Below are 24,948 nucleotides of genomic sequence, written 5' to 3' on the forward strand. Positions count from 1 at the left end.
TTCATGATACACACAGTAGCTCTGTCATCATCTACTTTACAGTGTTTCTGTATTTGATCTTAGTTCACCCACAAATGTTTCGTTTAAATTATTACATTTCTATAACATTGCATCCTTCACATGGGCATTTAATAATTTTGGACTTTTCAATGTGAGTTAAATCTCTTTTTGGCCCATTTTACCAAGAAAACCTGCTTAATAATCAAGCACATCTAAATATAAGGCGTTTTTCACTTCCAGCCCTCGTTAACAATGATATTATAAATTTTTATATACAAAATATAGTAGTTATTAAGTATATTTATTTAGTAAGTTATTAAGAATAGTAGTTATTAAGATTGATGTGGTTTGGAATTTTTGATTTTTTTTTAAAACATTGAATAAAAATGTTGGTTGCCATTAAACAACACTAACTCATAATAACAGTGCACCAAACCACTTTGTTAATAGCTACTTCTCATTTTGCTAATTTGCTTAATCAGAGTAGTGCCATATACAATTTTTGACAGGAATGAAAAAAAGGCTTTTTTTTACAGCTTGTGATGAAATGTTATGCATAATGTATGTCAACGCCTGTGTGTTGGGTGTTTAAAGGGCAGATTTTATTACCAAGATGAAACACTTAAATTGCCTACTGTCACTGCAAATTCTCAATCTGAATGCGAGTTCATGCTGTATATTTCAGTTTACTTAAATCAAAGTTAGTGCATGTGGAGAAATGACTCTGATGCATGAAGGTCTCCAATGTTCCTCAGTGGGACGTCTGCAGTGTCACAGCGGGAGCTCGTTGGTCAATGCTTAAGCTTCATATTTGCATGCCAATGTAAGTGCTTAATATTTCCAAGTGTCTCAGCATTGATTGATTTAGCAAAATCAGAGTTGCACATGTGCGAGCAGACCTGAGCCAAATGCACAGCCATGCTCTCATAATACTGCTGACTCCAGACCAGCTGACTCCTAGCAAGAGGATCATGACTTGTAATCAAATGAGGATGATCCCCGCGCCAACACACACACACACACACACACACACACACACACACACACACACACTCTCTCTCTCTCTCTCTCTCTCTCTCTCTCTCTCTCTCTCTCTCTCTCTCTCTCTCTCTCTCTCTCTCTCTCTCTCTCTCTCTCTCTCTCTCTCTCTCTCTCTCTCTCTCTCTCTCTCTCTCTCTCTCTCTCTCTCTCTCTCTCTCTCTCTCTCTCTCTGTGTCCCTTCCTAACCCTTTTCCATCTCTGTCTTTCTCTCCTTAATGTTGTTTGTGTTGTATATGAGATTGACCTTGTGAATATCCATGCAATGCTATGCATGTTATTGATCTGAATGAAGCTGGAAACACTTTTCAGGCTATTGGATGCATCCGATCATCTTTTTAGTAGAATCGTTGGTATTATTGCATTTTTGTGTCAGTAGCGGTGCTTGCTATTACTGTTGCTCATAAATCAACCGTCAAATTAAAGGCATAGTTCACCCAAAAAATCTGAAATTTTCAGCTTCTATTTCTCCAGTCTTCAGTGTCACATGATCCTTCAGAAATAATTCTAATATGCTGGTTTGCTGCTCAAGAAGCATTTTGCTATTATTATCATCAATGTTCAAAACAGTTGTGCTTCATTTTTTTTTTGTGAGACTTTGATTTAAAGGAAGTTCACATTTTTAATGTTTTTGCTGCCTGGTCAATTTTAGTGCATCCTTGCTCAATAAAAGTATTCACTGCAATACCACATCTGTTCTTAAATGGACACAAAAATGAAATTTCTGTCATCACTTACTCATCATCGTGTCTTTCCAAACCTCTGTGAGTTTCTTTTGTGGAACACAAAAAGATATTTCGAAGAACGTTGGAACGTTGGCTTCCAGTGTATGGACAAAAAAAGAAATCAAATTCTCAAAATATCTACTTTTATGTTTCTCGGAAGAAAGTAAGTCATACAGGTTTGGAATGACATAAGGGTGAGTAAATATGACAGAATTTATTTTGGATGAACTGTCCCTTTAAATAAGTCCAGAACAAGTTGTGCACCTATAATTCTATTATTCATTCTGAGGTTTAGAGTTTTTGAAAACCTACTAATCCTAAGCATGAATAATGCGTGGCCTTAGCATGTATCACTTATAATTCTGAACAAATACGTTGTCTGGTCAGAGCTGCACGGCATATTCTCCAGCACCTAATGCAGTCGTCCATGCATTAAGGATTATGGTTATTAAATCATAGCCTATTACTTCCGTAACATTATAAGCTTTTATGGATTTTTATGTGCGTGAGAAAATGCTTTCAAATCCTTTCATTGCCAACGGCTCATTGTGATACATCTGTGCGGCCAAAAACAGACCTATTCATAGAATTAATTCATGGAATTTTCCCCCCGTCTCACCTCGAGCTCTTTGACAGCGAAATCCCACTTTGTGCTTGTAACCAACGCGTACATAATCCGTCCACACAGACTGCCATCGAGTAATTTCATTTCCAAAGCTCACGCTGGCTCAGTGCCTACAACCCTGACAAGTGATTACTCATCCTACGTTTTTTTACTTTGTGTTACACGTGGCCGAGGCTGTGCGTACATGCGCGTACACTCATTTGGGTTTAACTAGGCCTGGTTGAGCTCATAACCACGCTTGTAACCATGTCCATCCCTATTCGCCCTGCCCATAGCTGTTCATTTGAATGGGAGAAGAGTGGGAACAAGGAGAGAGGGGGTGTGTTGTCTTGCGGGGTCATTGTTAAACTCACGTAAGGGCTTTTTGAGCCGCAGTTACGGATTAAAGAGAATGGAGAATCTGTATTATCTCCCTGGGCTTAGTAACACAATTATCCCTCTAGTCCGTTTTCATTTGTCTAATGTTATAAAGGTCTTCTCTGAATTATGTAAGGATAACAGCCACACAAATCTCCAAATTAATGTCTTTTTCCTTTTTTAAAGACAAAAGACATGTATGGACAAGGTCGGTGCAGAGCCACAAATGTAGAGGAGCGTGTCATGGTGGGGTTTTTTTCCTGTGACCACACAAACATCCATCCAGGTTGAGTGTTTTGGCATTGGTGACTGAGCCACATCTCCGAGATGAAGTACAAGAAGTTTTTCACAGTCATGCAGGCGGCTGTTGGCATCGTGCCGCTCAACAAACGAGAATTCCTTCCTCCCCCTCGAAGACTCTGGAAATCTTGCGAGTAAGTGTGTATGTTTGTGTTAGTCTGTTTGTGTGTTTAGTGGGCAGGTGAGCGCTAAGGAAAATAAAAGATGGCTTGATGCCGAGAGTCACGCCTCACAGAAGTGCTGATGTTGTTATTTTTGGTTTCTATTTATAGCATTGATCATGATAATGAACCATAGTTTGCCCACCAGAGCGCTGTTGGTTTAATATGAGATGGAATTCTGTGACCTAATGGGCTGCTGTATTTCATTTGGAATGAACAATGTAGTAATGAAGTATAAGACCATATACATGCCTTAGAAAACCATTTTTGTCTTTTGTGTGAAGGACATTTTAATGATCTAAAATCCCTTTTCCACTATAAAGAATATTTTGTGCAATGGAAAGGTTCAGTGGGCGTCAACGGTTCTTCATTGAACTATCGGCGCCAATAAAGAACCTTTAGTTTTAAGAGTGAATGGGCTGATTTTATTTTTGTTAATATTAATTTCTTGCTTCAAAGCTTTGATGTTTGAAAAGTTTACCCACGCTGCGTCCCGGGAGTGAAAATGGAAAGCGTTCTCAGAGCGGTTCAGAAAATCTGAATGATTCTTAACATTAAAATATTGTGAGTTGGAGCCAGTGTGTTGCAATGTGGTTGTTAAGGCAATTTTTTTGTAGTATCCTTCTGTGCGGTTGTTTATTGTCTCAATAGTCACAATAGTCCACCAAGTCTCTATAATAATCTAGTCTAGATATGACTCGGCCACTCCTGAAGTCGAAACCAGTGGTTTTCAACCAGGGGTCGGGGCCCACTGAGGGCCATAGCAAACTTTCAAGTGGACGACAGGATGATTTGAACGTATTTAAATTAATACATTATTAAAATAATTTCTCTAATTTAAAATAAAATGCTAAAATCAAGGTAAAGCTTAAAAGGGTGAGAACCTAAAAACAAGATATCATTCTATTTTGACAAGGAATCAATTGACAGAATATGGACCATCTGACCTTCATTTCTATTGGTCATCGCATAACATCACTCAGCAATTGCTTAAAGTTAAACTCTTTTTTTTTTTTTTTTCATCACTAACGCTTGTGTTTACTGATTTTGCTACCTCTCATGAGAAATTAATGACTTTTAGTTTCTTTGTCACTGCAGATCACTATTCAAAGTTTGGGGTCAGTAAGATTTTAGATACTTTTAGTCAGCGAAGATTTATTAAATTAATCAAAAGTGACAGAAATCTTTTGTAATCTTTTTCCTGATTGATAATAATAAGAAATGTTTCTTGAGCAGCAAAGCAGCATATTAGAATGATTTCTGAAGGATCATGTGACACTGAAGAGTAGAGTAATGATGCTGAAAATTCAACTTTGGAATAAATTACATTTGAAAATGTATTCAAATAGAAAACAGTATTGGGGTCTAGAATCATGTTTTTTTAAAAGTTAAACTTATTTTAACTTAAGTGCTGCGTTTTTAGGATGCTGTGTCATTTGTGAAACGCGACCACAACGGTTAATGACGTCCGTCGAACTTACATTGAAAAACAATGGAAAAGTAGCGCAGTGGAATGGAAAAATGCGTTCTTTGTAAACGGGCCTTTACTGTTTTTTTATATCTTTGATCTGAAATAAATGAGTCTTGGTGGGCATAAGAGACTTATTAAAGGGGGGGTGAAATGCTATTTCATGCATACTGAGTTTTTTACACTGGTAAAGAGTTGGATTCCCATGCTAAACATGGACAAAGTTTCAAAAACTAAGTTGTACGTTTGAAGGAGTATTTTTTTTTTTTTCGAGTATGGCTCTGTCTTACGTAAGATAGGGCGGAATTTCCTTATATGGGTCCTAAGGGCACTTCTCCGGTAAGATCGCGGCCGCGCGCGCACTCGTAGACTAGAGCAAGACATAGACTGTAAATAAATAGGAGCAAGAGAGTGAAAGCAGTTCGCCATCAAAGCGCCCTGCCCAGCTTTTGGGAAGTCAATGTCACCAAAGAAGTGTGTTTTTGGTTGCCAGGGCAAGACAACCCTGCACAGATTCCCAAAGAACCCAGCGTTAAGGAACCCGTGGATGGAGTTTGTTTTCCTGAGCATAAACGGAGTTGTGTAAGACTGTTGTTCCCTGCATTTCGACGATGATTGTTTTATAAACAAAGCCCAGATCTACGGATTTGCAGATCGTCTAATGCTTAAGGATCGAGCAGTCACAATGATAAAAATTCGCGGTCGTGCGTTGGAACCGGATGGTGAGTAAAACTGTTTGTTGAACAAATGTCTCTGTGTGTTGTCACTAGCTTGGCGCGTTAGCACAGCTAAGCTTCGCCCACAGGGCCCGCCCCCAGCCGCTCGGTTTTTTCCGGAAAGACTCGGTACAGCCTATCTTTCTGTTAAAAATGTAATAAAACAAAATACTTTTTGGAGATATGAAGGATGCAATATTACTCTATAGGTACTCAAGATTAACAGGAGATTGAGTGAAAATGAGCATTTCACCCCCCCTTTAATGAATAGTTCACCGTAAAATTTAAATCATTTATTCACCATTATGTTGTTCCAAACCTGAATGACTTTCTTGCTTAATTTAGAATATAAAATAAGATCATTTGAACGACCCCATTGACTTTATTTTCTATTACATTTTTTAAATGTAAAAAACATATAAATAAATAACCGTTGAATTATCGGCACTCGGTTGCCTTTCATATTTTTTACAACTTTGTTTGTAAGAGTGTGTTTGTAAAAAGAAATGTTGCGTGTGTTCTAAATCCTCTGTCACATCCACATGCTGAGGAAGATTTACACAGAGACTCCCTACAGCGCGCAGAGGACTGACTGTGTTATTGGATGCATGTTTATGTGTGTGAGAGGGGCATGTCAGCTAGAATCAAGGCTCAGGACCCTGCTTGTGTGTGTGTGTGTGCGCGTGTGTACGAGGAGGACAATTGCCATTGGCTGGCCGGTTCGGGGCTGCACCTGTTGTGTGTGTGTGTGTGTGAGTGTATGGAGCGCACAAGTCCTGCGCTAGGGAGTGGAGGAAACACTATCTCTCTCTCTTTCTCTCTCTTTCTCTTTCTCCTCATCTCTCCCACTCTTGCCTCACTCTTCGCACTGACAACATCCAGGGACCCAAACCTCTACTCCCTTCTTCTCTCAGCTTCAACTCTTTAATTCTGTCCATCTATCTGTCCCTCTTGAGCCGTCACCATGCGTGTGGGAATTTCAGGCTTCATTACGGATATCCTCAGCACCTCCAGCAACATCTGCTTCTGTTGGACGGAGGGAAAGGTAGAAGGATCCCTCTGCTCTCCTCAGGAGAGCAGGAGAGGAACTTAACTTCTTTAACACTTTGTCTTTCTCTTTGTAATGCGCTGCTTTAGTTTTCTGTTGACTCGAAGGAACCTGGTTGTTTTGGAATCATTTTTGTATGAGTGTTTTCTTGGCAAGCAGGGGTGTTTTGATGTGTTGAGCGGCGGCAGCTCGCTGTCACAACATGTGGCCACCGAGAGTGGGAAGATAAAGAGACAGAGAGAGAAACCTCTAGACTTATGACAAATAACTCTGAGGCGGACGTCTTGATGACACTTCTGTCATGCCAGAAACCAGACTGACAGCTTTAGATGGAGTTTATTCAGTAGGATGTGTTGTGTTATGCTCACCAAGGTGCATAAAGGCATAGTTCGCCCACAATATGACAATTCTGGCATCATATACTCATCCTCATGCTGTTTCAAACCTGTATGAGAAGTTTAGCTAAATGCTGACGCTGCTCATGTCCATATAACGAAAGCGAATTGGGACTGGGGCTGCCGAGATCTGAAAAAGTGTAAAAAAAGTATGATAAAAGTAGTCCATGTGACTTAATGCTGTAGTTCAAATCTTCTGGATATAGGTTTGTCTAGTTTTGTCAAATCATTTGGTGCTTTGCCCTAGAAATAAATAGCTTACACCAGATAATTTCATATTTCTTTGGCGAAATATGCCTATAAAATACATATTTTGTAATATAAAATGTTATTATTATATATACTATATTTTCTGATATGTCTTGCCATTTTTAGGACCATTACGTTTTTTTTCATTGTGAATTTTCACGACATTTAAAGACCCCATAAAAATCAGTTGCATGGCTTTTAGTTCAAGTCTATTAGCTTTGAGGTTTTCTATATGCTATTGTACTCTAGAAAGTTGGCAAAACTAACTTAGACGTGCACATTTATCATTTACCATCTTTCTCTTCTAAAAAACATTTTTTGTAGCAACGAATGGCAAAACGTGGTTCAAATCTCATTCACATTCACATTTAAATTTCTTGCATCAATAAGTATAGGTTTGAATTTAGATACATCACTTGATCCGGCATGTTTCATCATTGACGCCAAACCTGAATGTATGTATATTTTAATGTTTTCATTTCTGTTCTTTTAAATTTTCAATGGCCTTGGGGACATTGCATGTCTGTTCATAATTGACAGCTGCTATATCTGGTGTGTGGTGTCGGCTCAGAAGTGCTGAGGATCATGGGAATAATATGTTTGGTGCCTCTTTCACAAGTCAATGTGTCTTTGTGACCTTGAAGGAGAAAACAGCAAGTGTTGACAAGCGATAAATCCACGCTGACCACCCAGTGACAGACATTCATGTACTTTTATTTGCTTTGGAGTCCTACGTACAAGATCTAGATCTGCAAAACTGTCATTCAAAATTAAATACAGAGCAAAATTGATGTTTTCACATCATACTGCTAGCCTACTTTCCTGGCACTTTTACTCTGCTTTAATAGGCTGTAATTAGAGTCAATAATTTAATAGCACAGCATAACTGTGTCACCAGTAATTCTGTTTAAACAATGTTGCTTCTATTACGTCTAATACATGTTTGTGCGTGGGTTTAAGTGGAGGCATTTTCCCTCCCATCCCAACCGCTGTGAATCTCCCAGCTTAAGGTGAGTGGGAGGACATATGTCTTTTTCTAATCAGTCTGTCCTGGACGTGTTTTACGACATCACTTCGCCAGATTAATGCTTCCATATTGATTGATCAATTTGGATGTGTAGATCTATGACCGTGATGCAGCAGGCCAGCTTAACTCATCCAACGCTGTTTATTCCCAGAGGTCCAATAGATTGTTCTGTCTTGAGAAAGCTGCTATTCTGCATAATGGAGCACCAAGCCCATTCCTACCCATCTCTCCCCAACATATTCAAGGATATATGATTGAAAGTGGCATATTTTGAAAGAAAATTCTTGTTTTTTTTGTTTTGTTTTTGTAAATGACCTTTATGAAATGCCATAGTGATCAAATGAAATGGTGGTAGACTGTTCTTGCTGTTTTCTTATTGTTGTCAAATCTGGGTAAAATTAGATGACAAGAACTGCGCAATTTTGGGATGTTGTCCTGTTTGAGATGTTGTATTTTCCATGCGTCAAAATGCCTTAAAGCTTATTGAAAATGTTAGTTCAAGGACATTTAGAGTCCCACAGGTGTATTGGTTCACCAAAATAGACTGTTCTTTGGAAAAGATTGCAACATCTGCAAAATGCAAATGAACCGAGAGCCAAAAAGACTTTGCATCGATCCCGAATGACCCTGTGAAATGACATTAATGTTGATTTTTTTTTTACATTAGTTAATCTGCTTTAAATCTCTAAGAACTGAAAATAATTAGCAATAGCATGTCCGTGTTGAACGGGATGGCTGATATTCGCTGACGTTTTTCTCAAGGCTGAAATGTTTGAAGCCCGCAGGACGGCAATCATGTGTCCCGTTTTTAGGATGCAGAGCTTGTCCGCAGGCGTCAATATGTGTCAGGTCACTGTGGTTCCGCGAGCAGTCAGTGTTCAGTAAAGCGAACCCATTTGGAACAGACATGCTTAAACATGTTTTCGTTACTTAAATTTTGATGAGCTCGTAAATAATGGATGTCATTATAATGAATGTTAAATAGAGTGAAGTGCACAATGAGGTCGCGGTTCGTTTCAAGCAAGATTTTGGAAATCATTTGCCATTTTCACCTTGAAATAAATTGCTGATAGCAAAAAAATAAATAAAAATTCTCATTACTGTCATGTAAAAATCATTGTAAATGATTAATTATATATACTCACATATTTAATGTGGTTTTTTTTCTCATTAACAGCCTGTACTATGACATTCACACAATGCCCTTTAACCTTTGTATATAAAGGGCACATGTAAAGGTTGGACACTTTTATAAGAATGAACACATACTGAGTCACATGATGAGTCACATTAATGTGTTCTCCTGTGCTCTGCTGACTATTATTTAATAACGTGTTTTTCATATTGATATACTCGATTAATCTTATTGCTGGGAAGTAATTTGCCGTTTCCAGAATTATGTCACATTACTTGTGCAGGGTGGTCATGTTTAATAGATTCATGTGGGGATGTGACATTCTGCTGTATTTAATGGAAAGATTAAAGAGATTTAAGTGCGTCAGTGTCTTCCCGCCGAGCAGCTCTGTGATGCAGCGAACAGCGTCTGACCCATGAACCCTGCTGACTGCAGGCTCTTCCTTCCAGCTGTTATAATAACAACCAGAGAAATCGATCTATTATCATTCACATTCATTTTAAAGGTGGTTGCTCGGCTAGCATATGCAGTTCTGGAAGTATGCACCCTGCATACTAGGGAAAATATTTCTATAATCTAATCCTTTTTGAATCTGGCATTTTGTCAGGACAACATAGTCAATAATCTAATAAAATATTTTTTAATTACATATTTGCAATGTATTATTATGAAAATGATTATTTGTGTTTTGTCAGAATGCACTACTCTAGGAGAAAGATGCTCTTGAGAGTGTAATAATGAAATCTACCAGCAGGGGCTAATGGCTGAAGCTAACCAGCTAAACCCTGTCCTCTGAGATATAGCAAATCTCTCTTTCTGTTTTACTGTTCTACTGTTTTTAAAAACTAGCTGGTAAAAAAGGGCCAACATGTGACCCGTGAAACACAGATAAGGGTTAACATGAGAGGGTCATTATCTCTTTTCCCATGACCTCCTCTGCTCCCTCTCTTCAACTTTTTCTTTCCTTTAATCCTTCCCGAGCCTTCCGTCTTTCCTCCGTCCTTCCCTCTTCTGGAGATCCCCTGTACTGTTATAAATGTGATTCAGTCAGATGTCTGTCAGGAGAAGGAATCCTTGTGTAATTTTAAAATCAAATGTTCTACGGATTTGCTGATGTAGACATGATAATCAGTTATGACACTTGTGTTTATTAGTAAGTCAACTCATCTTTTTTCAAACTATTTTATTAATCCAGCATTTTTAAATTTTTGCATGTTTTAATAATAAAATAAAATAAATAGAAAATACATATAAATCTAATAAATACATAATTGACATTTGTGTTCTCTAATCTTGGGGTTTTCTACACTGATATACTTATTATTACATTAATCATATTTTTTATATTTATATGTAAATATAATATATATATATTAGGGCTGTCAAAAGATGAATCGCGATTAATCGCATCCAAAATAAAAGTTTGTGTTTACATAATATATGTGTGTGTACTGTGTATAATTATTTTGTATATATAAATACACACACATGCATGTATATATTTAAGAAATATTTGCATACATATACTGTATATATATTTATATAGTTTAAATTATATATAAATATATATATTTTTTATATATAAATAACACATTTTTCTTAAATATATACATGCATGTGTGTGTATTTATATATACAAATTTAATTATACACAGTACACACACATATATTATTAAAAACAAACTTTTATTTTGGATGCGATTAATCGTGATTAATCTTTTGACAGCCCTAATATATATATATATAATATTATATATATATATATATAGTATAATATATATATTATATATATATATGTATATATATGTATATATATATATGTATATATATATATATATATATATATATATAATATAATATAATATAATATAATATAATATAATATAATATAATATAATATAATATATATATACAGTGCAATGCATAAGTTAATACACCCATGCTAGTTGACTAAAAAGAGGAATAAAAAATCATATTTTGGAAATTGAACTTAATGCCTTAATTTAAAAAATTAGGAAAAATCCAACCTTTTAGGACACCAATTTTCTTTGTGAATGAATAATGTATCGTAAATAAATAAATGTTCTTCCTTAAAATACATGGTGCATAAGTGTGTACACCCCTATGTTAAATTCCCATAGAGGCAGGCAGATTTTTATTTTTAAGTATTTTTTTTTTATTAATTTTTAGGATACTATGCATCCTGATAAAGTTCCCTTGGCCTTTGGAATTAAAATAGCCCCACATCATAGCATTCACCATACCTAGAGATTGGCATGGTTTTATTTCAGTTAGCCTAAAAGCTAGTTTGATTTGCATTGAGAGATGATCTTATGGAAAGTACTCCATGCCAATCTCTAGGTATGGTGAAGGCTATGTGATGATGTGGGGCTATTTTAATTCCAAAGGCCAAGGGAACTTTATCAGGATGCATAGTATCCTAAAAATTAATAAAAAAAAAATACTTAAAAAATAAAAATCTGCCTGCCTCTATGGGAATTTAACATAGGGGTGTACACACTTATGCACCATGTATTTTAAGGAAGAACATTTATTTATTTACGATACATTATTCATTCACAAAGAAAATTGGTGTCCTAAAAGGTTGGATTTTTCCTAATTTTTAAAATTAAGGCATTAAGTTCAATTTCCAAAATATGATTTTTTATTCCTCTTTTTAGTCAACTTTAGCATGGGTGTATTAACTTATGCATTGCACTGTATATATATATATATATATATGAAAATTACCATGCTGAATATGATTAATCCAGTGTATCAATATGTTATTATTAATTATTAAATAATAATCATTATTAAAATATGGTCTTTTCCACAAACCATGAACACACATGTGAAAAAGAACAGCAATCAATTATCAATCATATTTTCAGTATGTTTTATCTCTTCAAATTTAGAAAATTCTACCTATAAATTTCTTTTCTTTTTTGCCCCATCAGTCACTTTACTTCAACTGCTCTTCCCATCAGCTCGCCCCACAGACTCTGAAAGAGTTGTTTGAATGAGATGATGTGCGGTTAACCCAAATCACAGTGAGACAGACATGTCGAAAAAGATTCTTGATTCAGTGATTCTGCAAATTCATGAAATTCATGAATTGAAAATTACAATTAAAAAAAATTGACTCAAAAGATCATTTTGTTAATGAATCAAGCATTTATTAGACACTTTATACTACATTGTAAGTAAAGAGATGCTGCAAGCAGCTGGATTCGCACCACAACTGATACTCAATAGTTTGTTTATCCGGCACAACATCAGTTTAGTAAATCGGATTCTCCCTTGGCATCTTTCCTCTTGTTTTCCAGCTCTCTCAACACCCCCACTGCTCTCGTTCTGATCACAGAGAAAGGAGAGGTAATTAACCACAGACAGATGGTGGAGGGAACGGGACAGAGCAGGCAGCATGGACACAATACCCATAATTACTCTTTTCTGAACCGCTGTACTGAGAACACTGCAGGCCGTCATTACATAATAACTGTATGGGTCAGACCTTGGCGGAAACACGTGGAGATGACACAACACTTTCTCACGTCAGAAGGCACGAACGAGGAATGATATATCATTTTCACTGTCTCGCAAATGAAATGAGTGATTTGTGCAGACTATTTGCAGTACTTGAGTCCTCCCCCCTGTCAATCAAATGGCTCTCTCTGTGCAAACATTGCTGGAAATGTTGGCAAGTTGCTTTGAGGAATGACACAGGGGAGTCTGGCTGGAGTTGGCACCGATATTCATGACTGGCATTTGGCTGTGAACCACTGCCCAGGTGCACTGCGGTGCCGGCGGAAGACGATTGGCTTTCTCAGCAGGTCACTGTACTTTGCACATTGGACGTATATTTCAAGGACAAATACGTGCCCTTATGGTATCACCTGAGAAATTCGTTTTCCCTCTTGTTTTGCAAGGGCTGGCACTTTCTTAACGTCACACGTACACTGGCGGTCAAAAGTTTTTGAAAGAAGTCTCTTCTGCTCAACAAAGCTGAATTTATTTGTTCAAAAATATAGTAAAAACATTAATATTGTGAAATATTTTTACATTTTAAAATAACTGTTTTCAATTTAATTCCTGTTTTTAATTTATCCCTGTGATGGCAAAGCTGAGTTTTCAGCATCATTACTCCAGTCATTCTAATATGCTGATTTAGTGTTCATTTATCATCAGTTATTATTGGTGCTCCATTATTAATTATTAGTATCAATGTTGATAATATTTGCTTAATATTTTTGTGGAAAATGTGATGCTTTTTGAGGATTCTTTGATAAATAGACATTTTAAAAGAACATTTATTTGAAATTGAAATATTTTATAACATAATAAATGTTTTTACTCTAACATTTAATGCATCCCTGTTGAATAAAATATGAATTTCTATTTATTTATTTATTTTTTATCTTACTTAACCCAAACTTAACATTCGTGCAAAGATCTGCATGACAGTACGACTCTAACCATCCCTGAAAAGCATGCGGAGGCTTTCTTGTCAATTACTGCGCTGGGCTTCAAGGGGAAAAAAGTGGGAAGCTTGTATTATTTTGACAGGCCTGGCATTTAAATCCCTTTAGTCTGTGGGTCTGCTCATGCGTTAACAAACAGGGTTTAAAATTCAAATAGACAGCAAAGTTATGCTGACATCTGTCCTCTTACATTGATTTCTGCACCCCGCTGTGTATTATCTGAAGCATCTTCATGTCTATAGAGAGTTTCGGAGAAGTCTGTGTGTCTTTTGAAAGCATGCACTACCATTCAATGTTCGGGGTCAGTATGATTTTTAAAAAAATGCATTAATACTTTTATTCAGCAAGGATGCATTAAATTGATCAGTGACAGTAAAGACTTTTATTATGTAAAAAAAAAATTATATGTCAAATAAATGCTGTTCTTTTGAACCTTTAGTAGAAAGAATCCTGGAAAAATTGTTTCCACAAAAATATTAAGCAGTACAACACTGATAATAATATGTTTCTTGATTACCAGATTAGCATATGAGAATAATTTATGAAGGATCATGTGACACTGAAGACTGGAGTAATGATGCTGAAAATTCAGCTTTGATCACAGGATTAAATTATATTTTAAAATATATTAAAACATAAAACAGTTATTTTGAATAGTAATAATATTTCACAATATTACTGTGTTTTTGATCAAATAAATGCAACCTTGGTGAGAATAAGAGACTTCTTTCAAAAACATTAAAAATATTACCAAGCCAAAACTTTTGAATGCTTATTGGACTTTTCTAGTACAGTTTGCCGCTTATTTTTTACAAGCACAGTTTACTGTTTTTAAGTGCTGTTTATGGGTAGGACTATCTAAAATAGTTCATACCACAATAAAATATTAACAAGGATAAAAATAATATATAATTGCATATATATGACATACATATATCAAATAATTGCAGCACAGAGTTGGGTTATTATGCGCTGTAAAGAAAATACTGACTTAATCAGCATGAATGTGTGTAGTGTCTTTCTATTATTTAAATATACCTTGCAAACTTTTTTGAGACTATTTTGCCATTTTGTGTGTAATACATCAAATCAACTGTATAATCTATGGAAGCCTGTTTCTGCTTCAGTAACTAATAAAACATCAAAATAAGTTCATAGAAAAAAAAGTCACATTTGAGATTTAAAGTTGCAGTTATAAAATAGCTGCAAGTCATGGATTAAATTGCCGATAGCAGTTCTTGTTGGTAGAAACTGTGGTTTTGCTGTTATCATGCACTCGTAAACGTGTGTATCACTCAACAGAATATTATCATTTAGTCATGTTATATGAAGCTTGAAGCATCACTGACATTATGTTTTTCATCATAGTGGCACAGTGCCACAACACTATCATCAGCACTGCGCTTCAGTGCTAGGATTATTGAATCAGGACCTTGGAGGTGTTTTTCTATCATACTATGGCTGTCTGCCCCACCGTCTGTTTGAGAATGTAGTCTTGCTTGTGTGTGTGTGTGTGTTTGCGGCTGTTTTCATGAGTCAGAGCAGATGAGGCTCGGGTGAGCCCTGCGGGTCAGTTGAATAGGGGGGTGTCACATCAGAGTCTGATCTCCGCTGTCAGTTCGAGATTGATGTCTGGCCGTGACATTGCCAACTCAAAATCCCCTCTCACACACAGCTCTGCTGGCATCCGGGAATACAAAAATACACACATCACTCTCAGAATTCAAGAGTTCTGGGATGGATTTTTGTACACACTGAGGTTGAAGGATCTGCCACCGTCTGTGTGTCTATTTATGTCACACACACACACACACACACACACACACTATAACTGTCCTTTACTGTCTTCCATCTCTGACAAGAGGTCAAATAAGGGTTAAGTTTTGTCCTTGGTAAATCCTCTTATGAAAATGTATGAGTGTATCTGTGTATCTGCTCAGCGCTGAGATTATCTGATGATTTATGATTGCATGATCTCTGTGTTTGAGTATGTACTCACCTCATCTTTGTGCCCTATAAATGTGAATTTGTGGCCCAACGAGATCTGTTCAGGTACCTAGTGCTAGAAGTTGGCCGGTACGCATTTCTGTATTTTAATCTGTAACATAACACTCTGTGAGGGTTATGGTTAGGAGGTTTAGGGTTAGGGGAGAGAATATACAGTTTGTACAGTTTAAAAATCATGGAATGTCCCACTTAAACACGTAAAACCAACGTGTGTATGTGTGTGTTGACTCAAAAAGCAACATGAATTTCATTGCATTAAATAACAAAATATCAAACCAAGTGATTTGCAATGTATTTATGCAACTATCATGTTTGTTTGAAATGATAATACATTAGACATACTGCACAATGATACACTCATTTTCTGTAAAGCTGCTTTGAAACAATATGTATTGTAAAAAGCACTATTGAAAATGATGACCAAAAGGATTATGACACTGTGGTACTCGAGTGTTAGTGCGTCATGTTAATGTGATAGACCATCACAAAGATATCAATTGACCATTTTATTATCTACGCACATCTCTGCTCTTTAAATATCAGCATTAGCATTTGCCACTAATAAAAAAGCAAGACGCACATATGAAAAGTCTTCTGTGGTGTGAAGACTCCTAACCTTGTTGCCACTCCTTCTGTCTCTTTTGGGATGACAGTTTGTGTTGTGGGCTGTTGTGTCCTCCTGCCTTTCTTCCTTTATAAGAGACAGACTGTGTGACTGCTAGCACCGCTAACCAGCCCCCTACACCCCTCGCAGTGGGGCAGCTCCAGCCCGTATCTCCGCTCTTGCTGTCACCTCCTATTACAGTAGACCAGGCTCTGTGTGCGTCTGCACAGCTTGTGGCGACGGTCGCCTGCGTCTCAGACCGGCTGCCTGAAGCCCAGAGTGTGACTGTTGCTGGACTTCATCGAACCTCTCTTTACACGCTGTTTAGGGTATTTCTGTGACTTTTGACATCAGGGGTGTCAGTCCGAAGTCTTTGATTGTGTACGTGTGTCGCAGCGTCCAGTACTTGTGTATGTGTGTTTATGTATGCCTGACCACCCAGGTTAGCTGTGGGGGTCCGATGTCAAATGAGTCTGTCTGGAATCAGCGGCTCGTTTGCCTCTAGATTGATGGACTGACTTCTGTGGTTTTACTAATGAGGACAGCGATGCCCACATACATCACATCCTGGACCGCCACCACGCTGTGTGTGGGAGATTAAATGAGCTTTGGAAAGAGACACTGTCCTTCAAAAAACTATCTGTCTTATCTGTCTGTCTATTGATAATTTCCCGGCTATTCTTTTAACATCACTGTTTTTTGTTGTTGTTTTTTGCATGACGGCTACATTTGCAATCTCCAGTCAATCAATGATCTTAAAGGAATAGTTCACTTTGAAATTAAATGTTGGTATATTTTAGCTTACCTCAAGGGCATCCAAGATGTAGGTGTCTATGTTTCCGCAATAGTTTCAATTTTGATATTTTTAGGTCACAAACTGTTCTTGTCTGTCAGTCGTATAATGCAGGTCTATGGTCACGGTCTCAAAGAGCATGCACAGAGAAGTCCAAATTAAACAATTCCCCATCGTAAGTACACATTGATGGCCTAAGACACGAAACGAGCGGTTTGTGTGAGAAAACGAACAGTATTTATATCGTTTTTACCTCTACACAACCACGTCCAAGTGATCTGAGGGCGCGCGCGCTTCCTGGTGTGTGACGTGTGCGCGCGTTCTGGCTTAGTCTGCGCAAGCGCCGGAAAGTGTACAAGAGGTAAAAACGATATAAATACTGTTCGTTTTCTCACACAAACCGTTCATTTCGTGTCTTAGGCCATCAATGTGTACTCACGATGGGGAATTGTTTAATTTGGACTTCTCTGTGCATGTTCTTTCAGATAGTGACCATAGACCTGCATTATACGACTGACAGACAAGAACGGTTTGTGACCTAAAAATATCAAAATTGAAACTATTGCGGAAACAAAGACACCTACATCTTGGATGCCCTTGAGGTAAGCTAAAACATACCAAAATTTAATTTCAAATTGAACTATCCCTAACTATCTTAAATAAACTGAATTGATAGTCATCCTCCAGGTTAGGCTTTAGCTAGCATGTGCTAATCTGCATGTTCTATTATAGGGACCAGTACGCCTCAGAGTTGTTCCCCTCCAGCTACTCCAGAGAGAACAATTACTGGACCAGCGAACCACAATACATGTACCTCGCAGAGTTACGCCGCGCCTCTGTACGCAGTTTAACACAGCTGTGGCAGGTATTTCATGTTTCTATTCATTTTCTTTCTTCTTTCTTTTCATCTAATCATGTCACCTGATATCTTTTCATTTAAGACTACACTCTACCCTCTCATAGCATTATGTTTCCCTGGACTCTACTTATAATATCAGTCAATGTTTCTTGCGCCAAAATTGAATTTCATAACCATATCCACCTTCACTCTGGTTCTGTGCCCTTCTCTCAGAATTAAACATGCTGTTAGGTTACTGTGCCTGAAGACTTCTGTATGTAAATTATGTTATTAGTTATGGAATTTGTTTCTACACTGCACATTGGATCACATTTTTATTGCAAAAATGCAAGGAACTTAAAAAAAAAATCTGACCCAAAAGCTTTTTTATTCTTTTCACATTCTTCCATCTTAGACATATTCATCATGCTATTGTTTCAGATCAATTGTTTTTCACCCAGAAGCATTTCCGTTTGTTGCGTCACAGGCCTTACATGACGAACACCAGGGCCGCTGGGTCCACATTTGGGTCACAGAATCAGAGGCGTTGCAGAAACACCTCATTTTTTAAAACCACATCATTTCACAGCAAGTTTTCTCTGTGTATTTAGTAGATATATCTTCTTCGTTTTTATCCATAGAATGCTATATATAGGTCATCTGAAGTCCTGCTGACTTGCGTGTAAGCCTTCAATAAGCATTCAACACAATCTACCTTTGTGTCCTTTATGTGACATTTTACTCAATCTCTATTCAGAAAGCGGAGTCAGGAAGGGTTTGATGGTTTAATACATCTGGCAAATTGACTTAGAACGTGTAGCTTAAAATAATAGACCCTTTATGTTCATTTATATGTCCAGACATAGGTGTAATGTAGTTGTTTGTGTTGTACATCTTTCTTGGGTGTCTTTATTATTTTACTGCTCTATAGATATTAGCATAATTCGGCTTAATTCCTTTGCACAGATTAAAAAGGCATGAAAGGACATTTGGGTAATTTTTTTATTTATGCTGATAAGGTTGATGGCTATTATATTCTAATTGTTTTATATATTAAAGGTGAATATTTCTTAGTTGTTAAAGTATTTTAGTATTTTAAGTATTTTAATGTGATGATATACGTAAGTTTTTTCAAATTAAATTGTCATTTGAGAATGTCTATTTAAGGCTCAAATAATGCTGCGAGTCTCATACATCATTTTGCGGGTAATATTAAGAATGAACAGGTCAAAATATTTAAATATAAAAAACATTACACACTTCAGACTGTAAATTATTTTACATGGTAAATTAGGTCACTACAGGCCTCACCCTCAGCCTGTTCATATTTTATCTCTTATTCCTCCCGTTACATCAATAGGCCGCAACAACATTTATTGCCATACATAATGCATTTAAAAAGGTCATGCATCATGAATGTTAGAACAACTTGAACCACTGAAGCTGACATAATAGTACAGATGTGACCTGTATCATCTCAGCCTGGACGCAATAGCTGGTTTGGCCTTTTAATACGTCTGCTGATTTAGACTTTTCACTAAAGCTGGCATTTGGGAGCTGCCCTGACCCAGAGCGAGAAACATAAAGGAGTCTGTCCATTGCTTCCTATCCAGCCACGGAGGCTATGCCTTAGTCTAGCTGTGTGTGAACTACCAAGTGTTGTCGTCATAGGCAGGTGCACAGGGGGTCTGAACTTCAGAAAGCTGTTTATTATCCCATACATAAAAAGAAGTGTCGTTACGCTGTTTGCTAATAAGATCACTCCTTTTCAGAGAGTGCTCTGATTTAATATATAAAACTATATACAGTGTGTGTGTATATATATACTCAGTTTTAAAGATGGAAATCTTATTAGTTTTATTTTATTTTATGTGAATTCCAAATAACTTCTTAAGAAATATTGTAATTTCTTAAATTACAGCACAAGCATATCTTTTTTTAGGTTATGGAGATACTGCATATAACAGGAATAACTCATCTACGGTATAATATGATTTTGATTGATTTTTTTTTCTTTGTGTAAATGTTTTTAAATCTCATCTAAACTCTGTAAATCCCTTTCCATGTCAGTCTGAAAAGCTACATGTTTTGTGCAGTTACACATCACCTTCTAATCAACTGCATGAAATCTAGTCAGTCATGTGAAAAGTGTCCCTCTTGTGTTTGAAAATGGTATTACACCAACAACTCAGGAACATTCAGCTTTACTTCCATTCAAAATGATGGTAACCTTAAGTTAAGACAGCTTCATATACTGTACATAAATCTAAAGTGTGCTTAAAATGATGATGTTTAGACCATGTCAGATTTGTTGTGTTTAGCTGATATGTTCTCTGGCAGGAACTGGACATTGACTTATATGGATGTACTTTATGTGGACTTATTTATTTATTCATTCATTCATCTTGGTTATTTCTGTCCTTGTCGAGCTGGCCTCACACTTTTGAAATGTATTATTCATTCAAGCGTAGCTTCAGGCGCCGTAATCTAGAGGGCACACACTTCATACTTTGTCAATGCATATTTCAGCAGCAATACCAGTCTTAAGCTTTGAGTTTAAGAGTCCAGCCAGTGTTGTGCCAGATTAAATATTATTACTGAACTTTGACCTGTAATGATGTGTGATATTCAGAGGATAGGCTATTTTAAAATTTATAATGCCTTTTCAAAATCGGCATAAAACGAAAGCTGTGCTAGTCTTTTTTCCCTATTGTTGCTTCTGCAACAAGAAGAAATGTAGGGCGGGAATTGATTTTGTCCATCAAGAATTGATTGGATGGTTTGCTATTGGTAGGTCTCATGTGAGTGACAGCTTGTCCCAGCCTCCCATCATCAGTTATTTTGATTTTAAGATTTTGAGGTTACGAGGGCACATGAATTAAAAAAGAAAAAGAAAAAGAAAAAAAAAAAACGATGATGTGCACAGATAAATCCTTTATAATAAATACTGCAATGTTCTTTAAAAAACAAAACAAGAATTGATTTCATGGTGACTTTAAGGAGCAATGATGTTGCATCATTTGCATATGCATTCTGATTGGACAATTTACTAATCATAGGGGCATTTATGCAGTCAGCCTGCTCGCCATTCGTGTGGTATCAAAACTATCCTGGGCTACCACAAAAATGTTTTTGCGTTATATCAATCTGGGTTATGAACATTAGTATGTAAACTGATTCGAATTTTGTCTTTTAAGTTTATTTTGAATACATTTTTGAGTTGGCTCTGACATCTTTTCAAGTGGTGCTCATTGCAGAGCCAAATGACGTCTCTGTGGAGATAATAAAGCGTATAACCTAGTTAGGGTTAGAGTTAGGGTGTGACTGGACCTCCAAGTTCCACCCATTACACCCAGAGAGGAGGAGCTGGACATCAAGCTCCACCCACTGGCACTTCTGTGAGCAGCTTCTCCTCCCCTTTGATACTTACTTCCATGGTCAAATTTATTGATTGTTTCAAAAAACCTGCCCACTTTCTGATTAAAATGAATTGAAGGGGTGATGAACTGAGAAATCAAATTTTCCTTGAGCTTTTGACATATAAGAGGTCATCATACTCTAAGAATATCATGTAAGTTTCAGAACTGAAAACTTCCTTGTTAGTCAAATAAAAGCTTTTATTGACACCAGGCACAGCAAACGACAGGTTTTTCAAAGTGGGGATCTATGACGTTAAAGGGTGTCAAACACCGCCTCCGCAGAAGAAGATCAACGCCTACTTGTGGGCGGGGCTAAACAGGCAGTGTTGATTCAACACTGCCTGTTTAGCCCCGCCCACAGATTTGCGCATTACATGAAACTCATTATAATATGCAAAACTGTTATCCAATCATAGCAGTGGGCGTTTACTTCCAAGTCTTCAATGCGGCACGCCCATAAAAACAGGGAGTTAGGCTCAAAACCAGGGTAGAAAATAGCCTATTACTTATTCATTTTGATGTTTTTGATTGTAAAAACCAAGCGAACGGCATAAGTTGACCTCAGACAACAATACAAACATTTTTAAAAAGCCAGTTCATGACCCCTTTAAGGGCTTTAGGAAACCAGCGATAACTGCAAAGCCACCACACTGTACTTCATCTTCCCCTTCATAAACTCAACAGCCTGTTAATCTTTTCTGATTAGTATGTGCAAGACAGCTGAATCAAAACATGCCCGCTAGGCCACGCTTCACTGTTTCACTAGATCCCAATGTTTTTTTTAGACTTCATTCTGAGCTGCTTCTTCACTCCAGAGTGCTTTTATGTAATTTTATGTGGCTCTTCTTCCATGCCTTTTCTGAAGGTGCTAATTAGGTCCATATGCTGGATTTTATTCAGGTCCTTGTTTTTTTTCTCACCTTTCCTCACACCTAACGTGGATGTGCTGAGGGATAGAGCAGACAGACCCGATCCAGGCCATGGAAACAGGCTTTTTGTGCTCTGCTGAGTTCACACTTGCAGCACCTGTGCGGCACAAAAGGTCCCTGTGCACATTTGCATTCTTGTTTCTATTCCACACATCTCAGGGTTTTAAAATATATTTCAAGGCAGTCTGGTATAGAGAGATTGTTCCTTAAATGTTTGTGTGGCCTTTTCATTCACAAGTTGGAACTGTATTAAAATTTTAATTATTCCCTGATATGTAGAATACCTTTTTTTCCCTCACTGATCAGACATAATATTCATATTTTTTAAATTATATAAATTTCTAACAAAACAATCAAAACATTTTTACACGTTGCCATTTCACTCTTAAAAATAAAGGTTCATAATTGGTATCGATGGTCCTGTGAAGAACCTTTAACCTCCGTAGAACCTTTCCATTGCTCAAAAGGTTCGTTATAGTAGAAAATGGTTCTTTAGATTAATAAAATGTTCTTCATACTAAGGCTAAATTGGTTCTTTTAAGAACTGTTCACTGAATGGTTCTTTAGGGAACCCAAAATGGTTCTTCTATGTCCATTTGGAAAAGTACTTCAAAATATAATCATGTTTCAGTATATAATCAATATAAATATAAGACTTTGAGGTAAATTAAAGCAACCTGGGATTTCATTTATTACAAATAATGAAATGTTTTACATTTTATTATGTGGTATGCATTTCAAAAATGGTTTATTATCTAATGTTTCTGGAAGTACCTCACATGTTGTGTGTAATATTTATGGGTGATTCATAATGAAATTTATTAATGTGAACGTAAATTGCCATTTTGCTCATTTAGCCTCTTCCAGGATATTCAACAGGAAAAATGACTTGATTTTATCTATTACAAATAGTTTTTTTATTATTAAAAAAGGGCATTATATACCATAAGAGAGCTATTAGTGAACATTATCAAATGCTCCATGTGGCCAATGTGAAATCAGCAGTCAAGAAAAGTCATTTCAGAAAAAGCACAATTTAGACTTTGATGTAAAATGGTAATGGCAAACCTTTTTTCCCTTTGGAATGGCATGCATTATTAAAATAAATAGATTGATTTCATGTTCACTTTAAAAACTAGCCTTACATTCTACTCGAATTCAAATTTGAATTACAATTCTGTTTCCTGTTCAAATTCAGCATTTGAAAGTAAATGAAAAGCTTTTCAATTCTGAATGGCACACAGCCCTGGCAGCCAATACTTCTCAAGACAGCTGCAATCTGTAAAGCCACTTGTGATAAAGAGGCCAGTCACTGAACCAGACTGGTTCAGCAACTCTCTGTCATGATTACAGCAAGGTCAGTCACCAGCATATGACTTAACACAACAACACACTCCATCACATGTGCACACACCCACAACAAATACTGCTGATCAGATGGGAGAAGCGCATGTTTGACCACACACTACTACGGTATAAAAGATTCATGCTAATGCATGTGAAATGTGATCTACTTCACTGAACACACTTCATGACATCACTCATGCAGATACTCAGCCACGCTGGGGCTCCACCCCTTGTGGTGACATCATCCATAAGAGAGGATGCTGGGAGATGACAAAAGAAGTCTGTGACAGAGCTCATGTATGAGTAAACAACACGCTTGCTGGGTGTTTCTGTTGACAATAAGCAGTTCTGAGTTTGACCAGTGAGGTCATTGTACCTCGGAAAGGATAATACACAATGTGAATAATGTTTCTATTGTTTTATGTCCTGTTGCTTTAAGCACTTGAGAATTCATTAGACTAGTTTTTAGTTATTCCAGCAGCTTCTGCATGTGTCAGTGTCCTAATGTAATTTTTAAATTTAGATCTGAACTGATAAATTTAGATCAAAATACCTCATGAAAATATCTCATGAAAAGACTTAAGAGAATTGTTGCAGTGCTTTTGCTTTGGAGTCTGGCTTTGAGAGTTGACATGTTTGGTCTTAAAATGAGGACTACAGTTTTGACACTTTGTCATTTGGTCCCTTGAGTTCCAGTGAATATTTTGAGGAGACTGTTGACATACAGTATAGGCCAAAAAATATCACACTATAATTTTGAAAATATTTGTTTTCTCCTCTGGTCTGTTTTTATTTTTTATTTTTTTTATTTTTAGAGAATCGGTTGGTGTTGAATATAAGAAAGTCAATAGTATATACTTTCAACATCTCATTTTTATCCATCTATACATCCATCCAGGGGCACTTATTCCTAGTTTAAGCCTATAGTTTATATTATATACGTATTTAATATTTCTATCCATCCATCCAAAGTCTAAAATGCAATTAAAGTCACTTCAGATTACAGCGTCTGCAAATGCATTAAATCTTACTTATATACTTATGTGTCCACTTCTACAAGATTCTTAAATAGTAACAGTAGGCTATTTTTTATATATAAAATATAGGCTATAATTAATTTATGGAATGTTTTGATTTATAATCTTTTTTTTTCAGGCAAATTTTGTTTCAGGTTTATGTAGACCTACACCTCTATTCAGATTTTTTTTCTCAGGATTTGAATTATCATCATCAATATCTGTCTAGATTCAAAATACATAGGTTACCTACTGTATCATATAAGG

General features: G+C 36.6%; 1 protein-coding gene across 1 annotated transcript in view; it reads left to right on the plus strand.

Annotated features, from left to right (window-relative positions):
* Nucleotides 1–2,966: 2,966 nt before the first annotated feature.
* tjp2b (tight junction protein 2b (zona occludens 2)) overlaps nt 2,967–24,948 on the plus strand; it is an 86,206-nt gene continuing 64,224 nt past the window's right edge. The window contains exons 1-2 of the mRNA XM_079895951.1: nt 2,967–3,179; nt 17,865–17,997. Of these exons, the coding sequence (XP_079752077.1) occupies nt 3,073–3,179; nt 17,865–17,997 (240 nt within the window). The 5' untranslated portion in view covers nt 2,967–3,072. The remainder of the gene's footprint in view (nt 3,180–17,864; nt 17,998–24,948) is intronic.

Source organism: Squalius cephalus (assembly GCF_949319135.1).
Source record: "Squalius cephalus genome assembly, chromosome: 16".
NCBI classification, from domain to species: Eukaryota; Metazoa; Chordata; class Actinopteri; order Cypriniformes; family Leuciscidae; genus Squalius; species Squalius cephalus.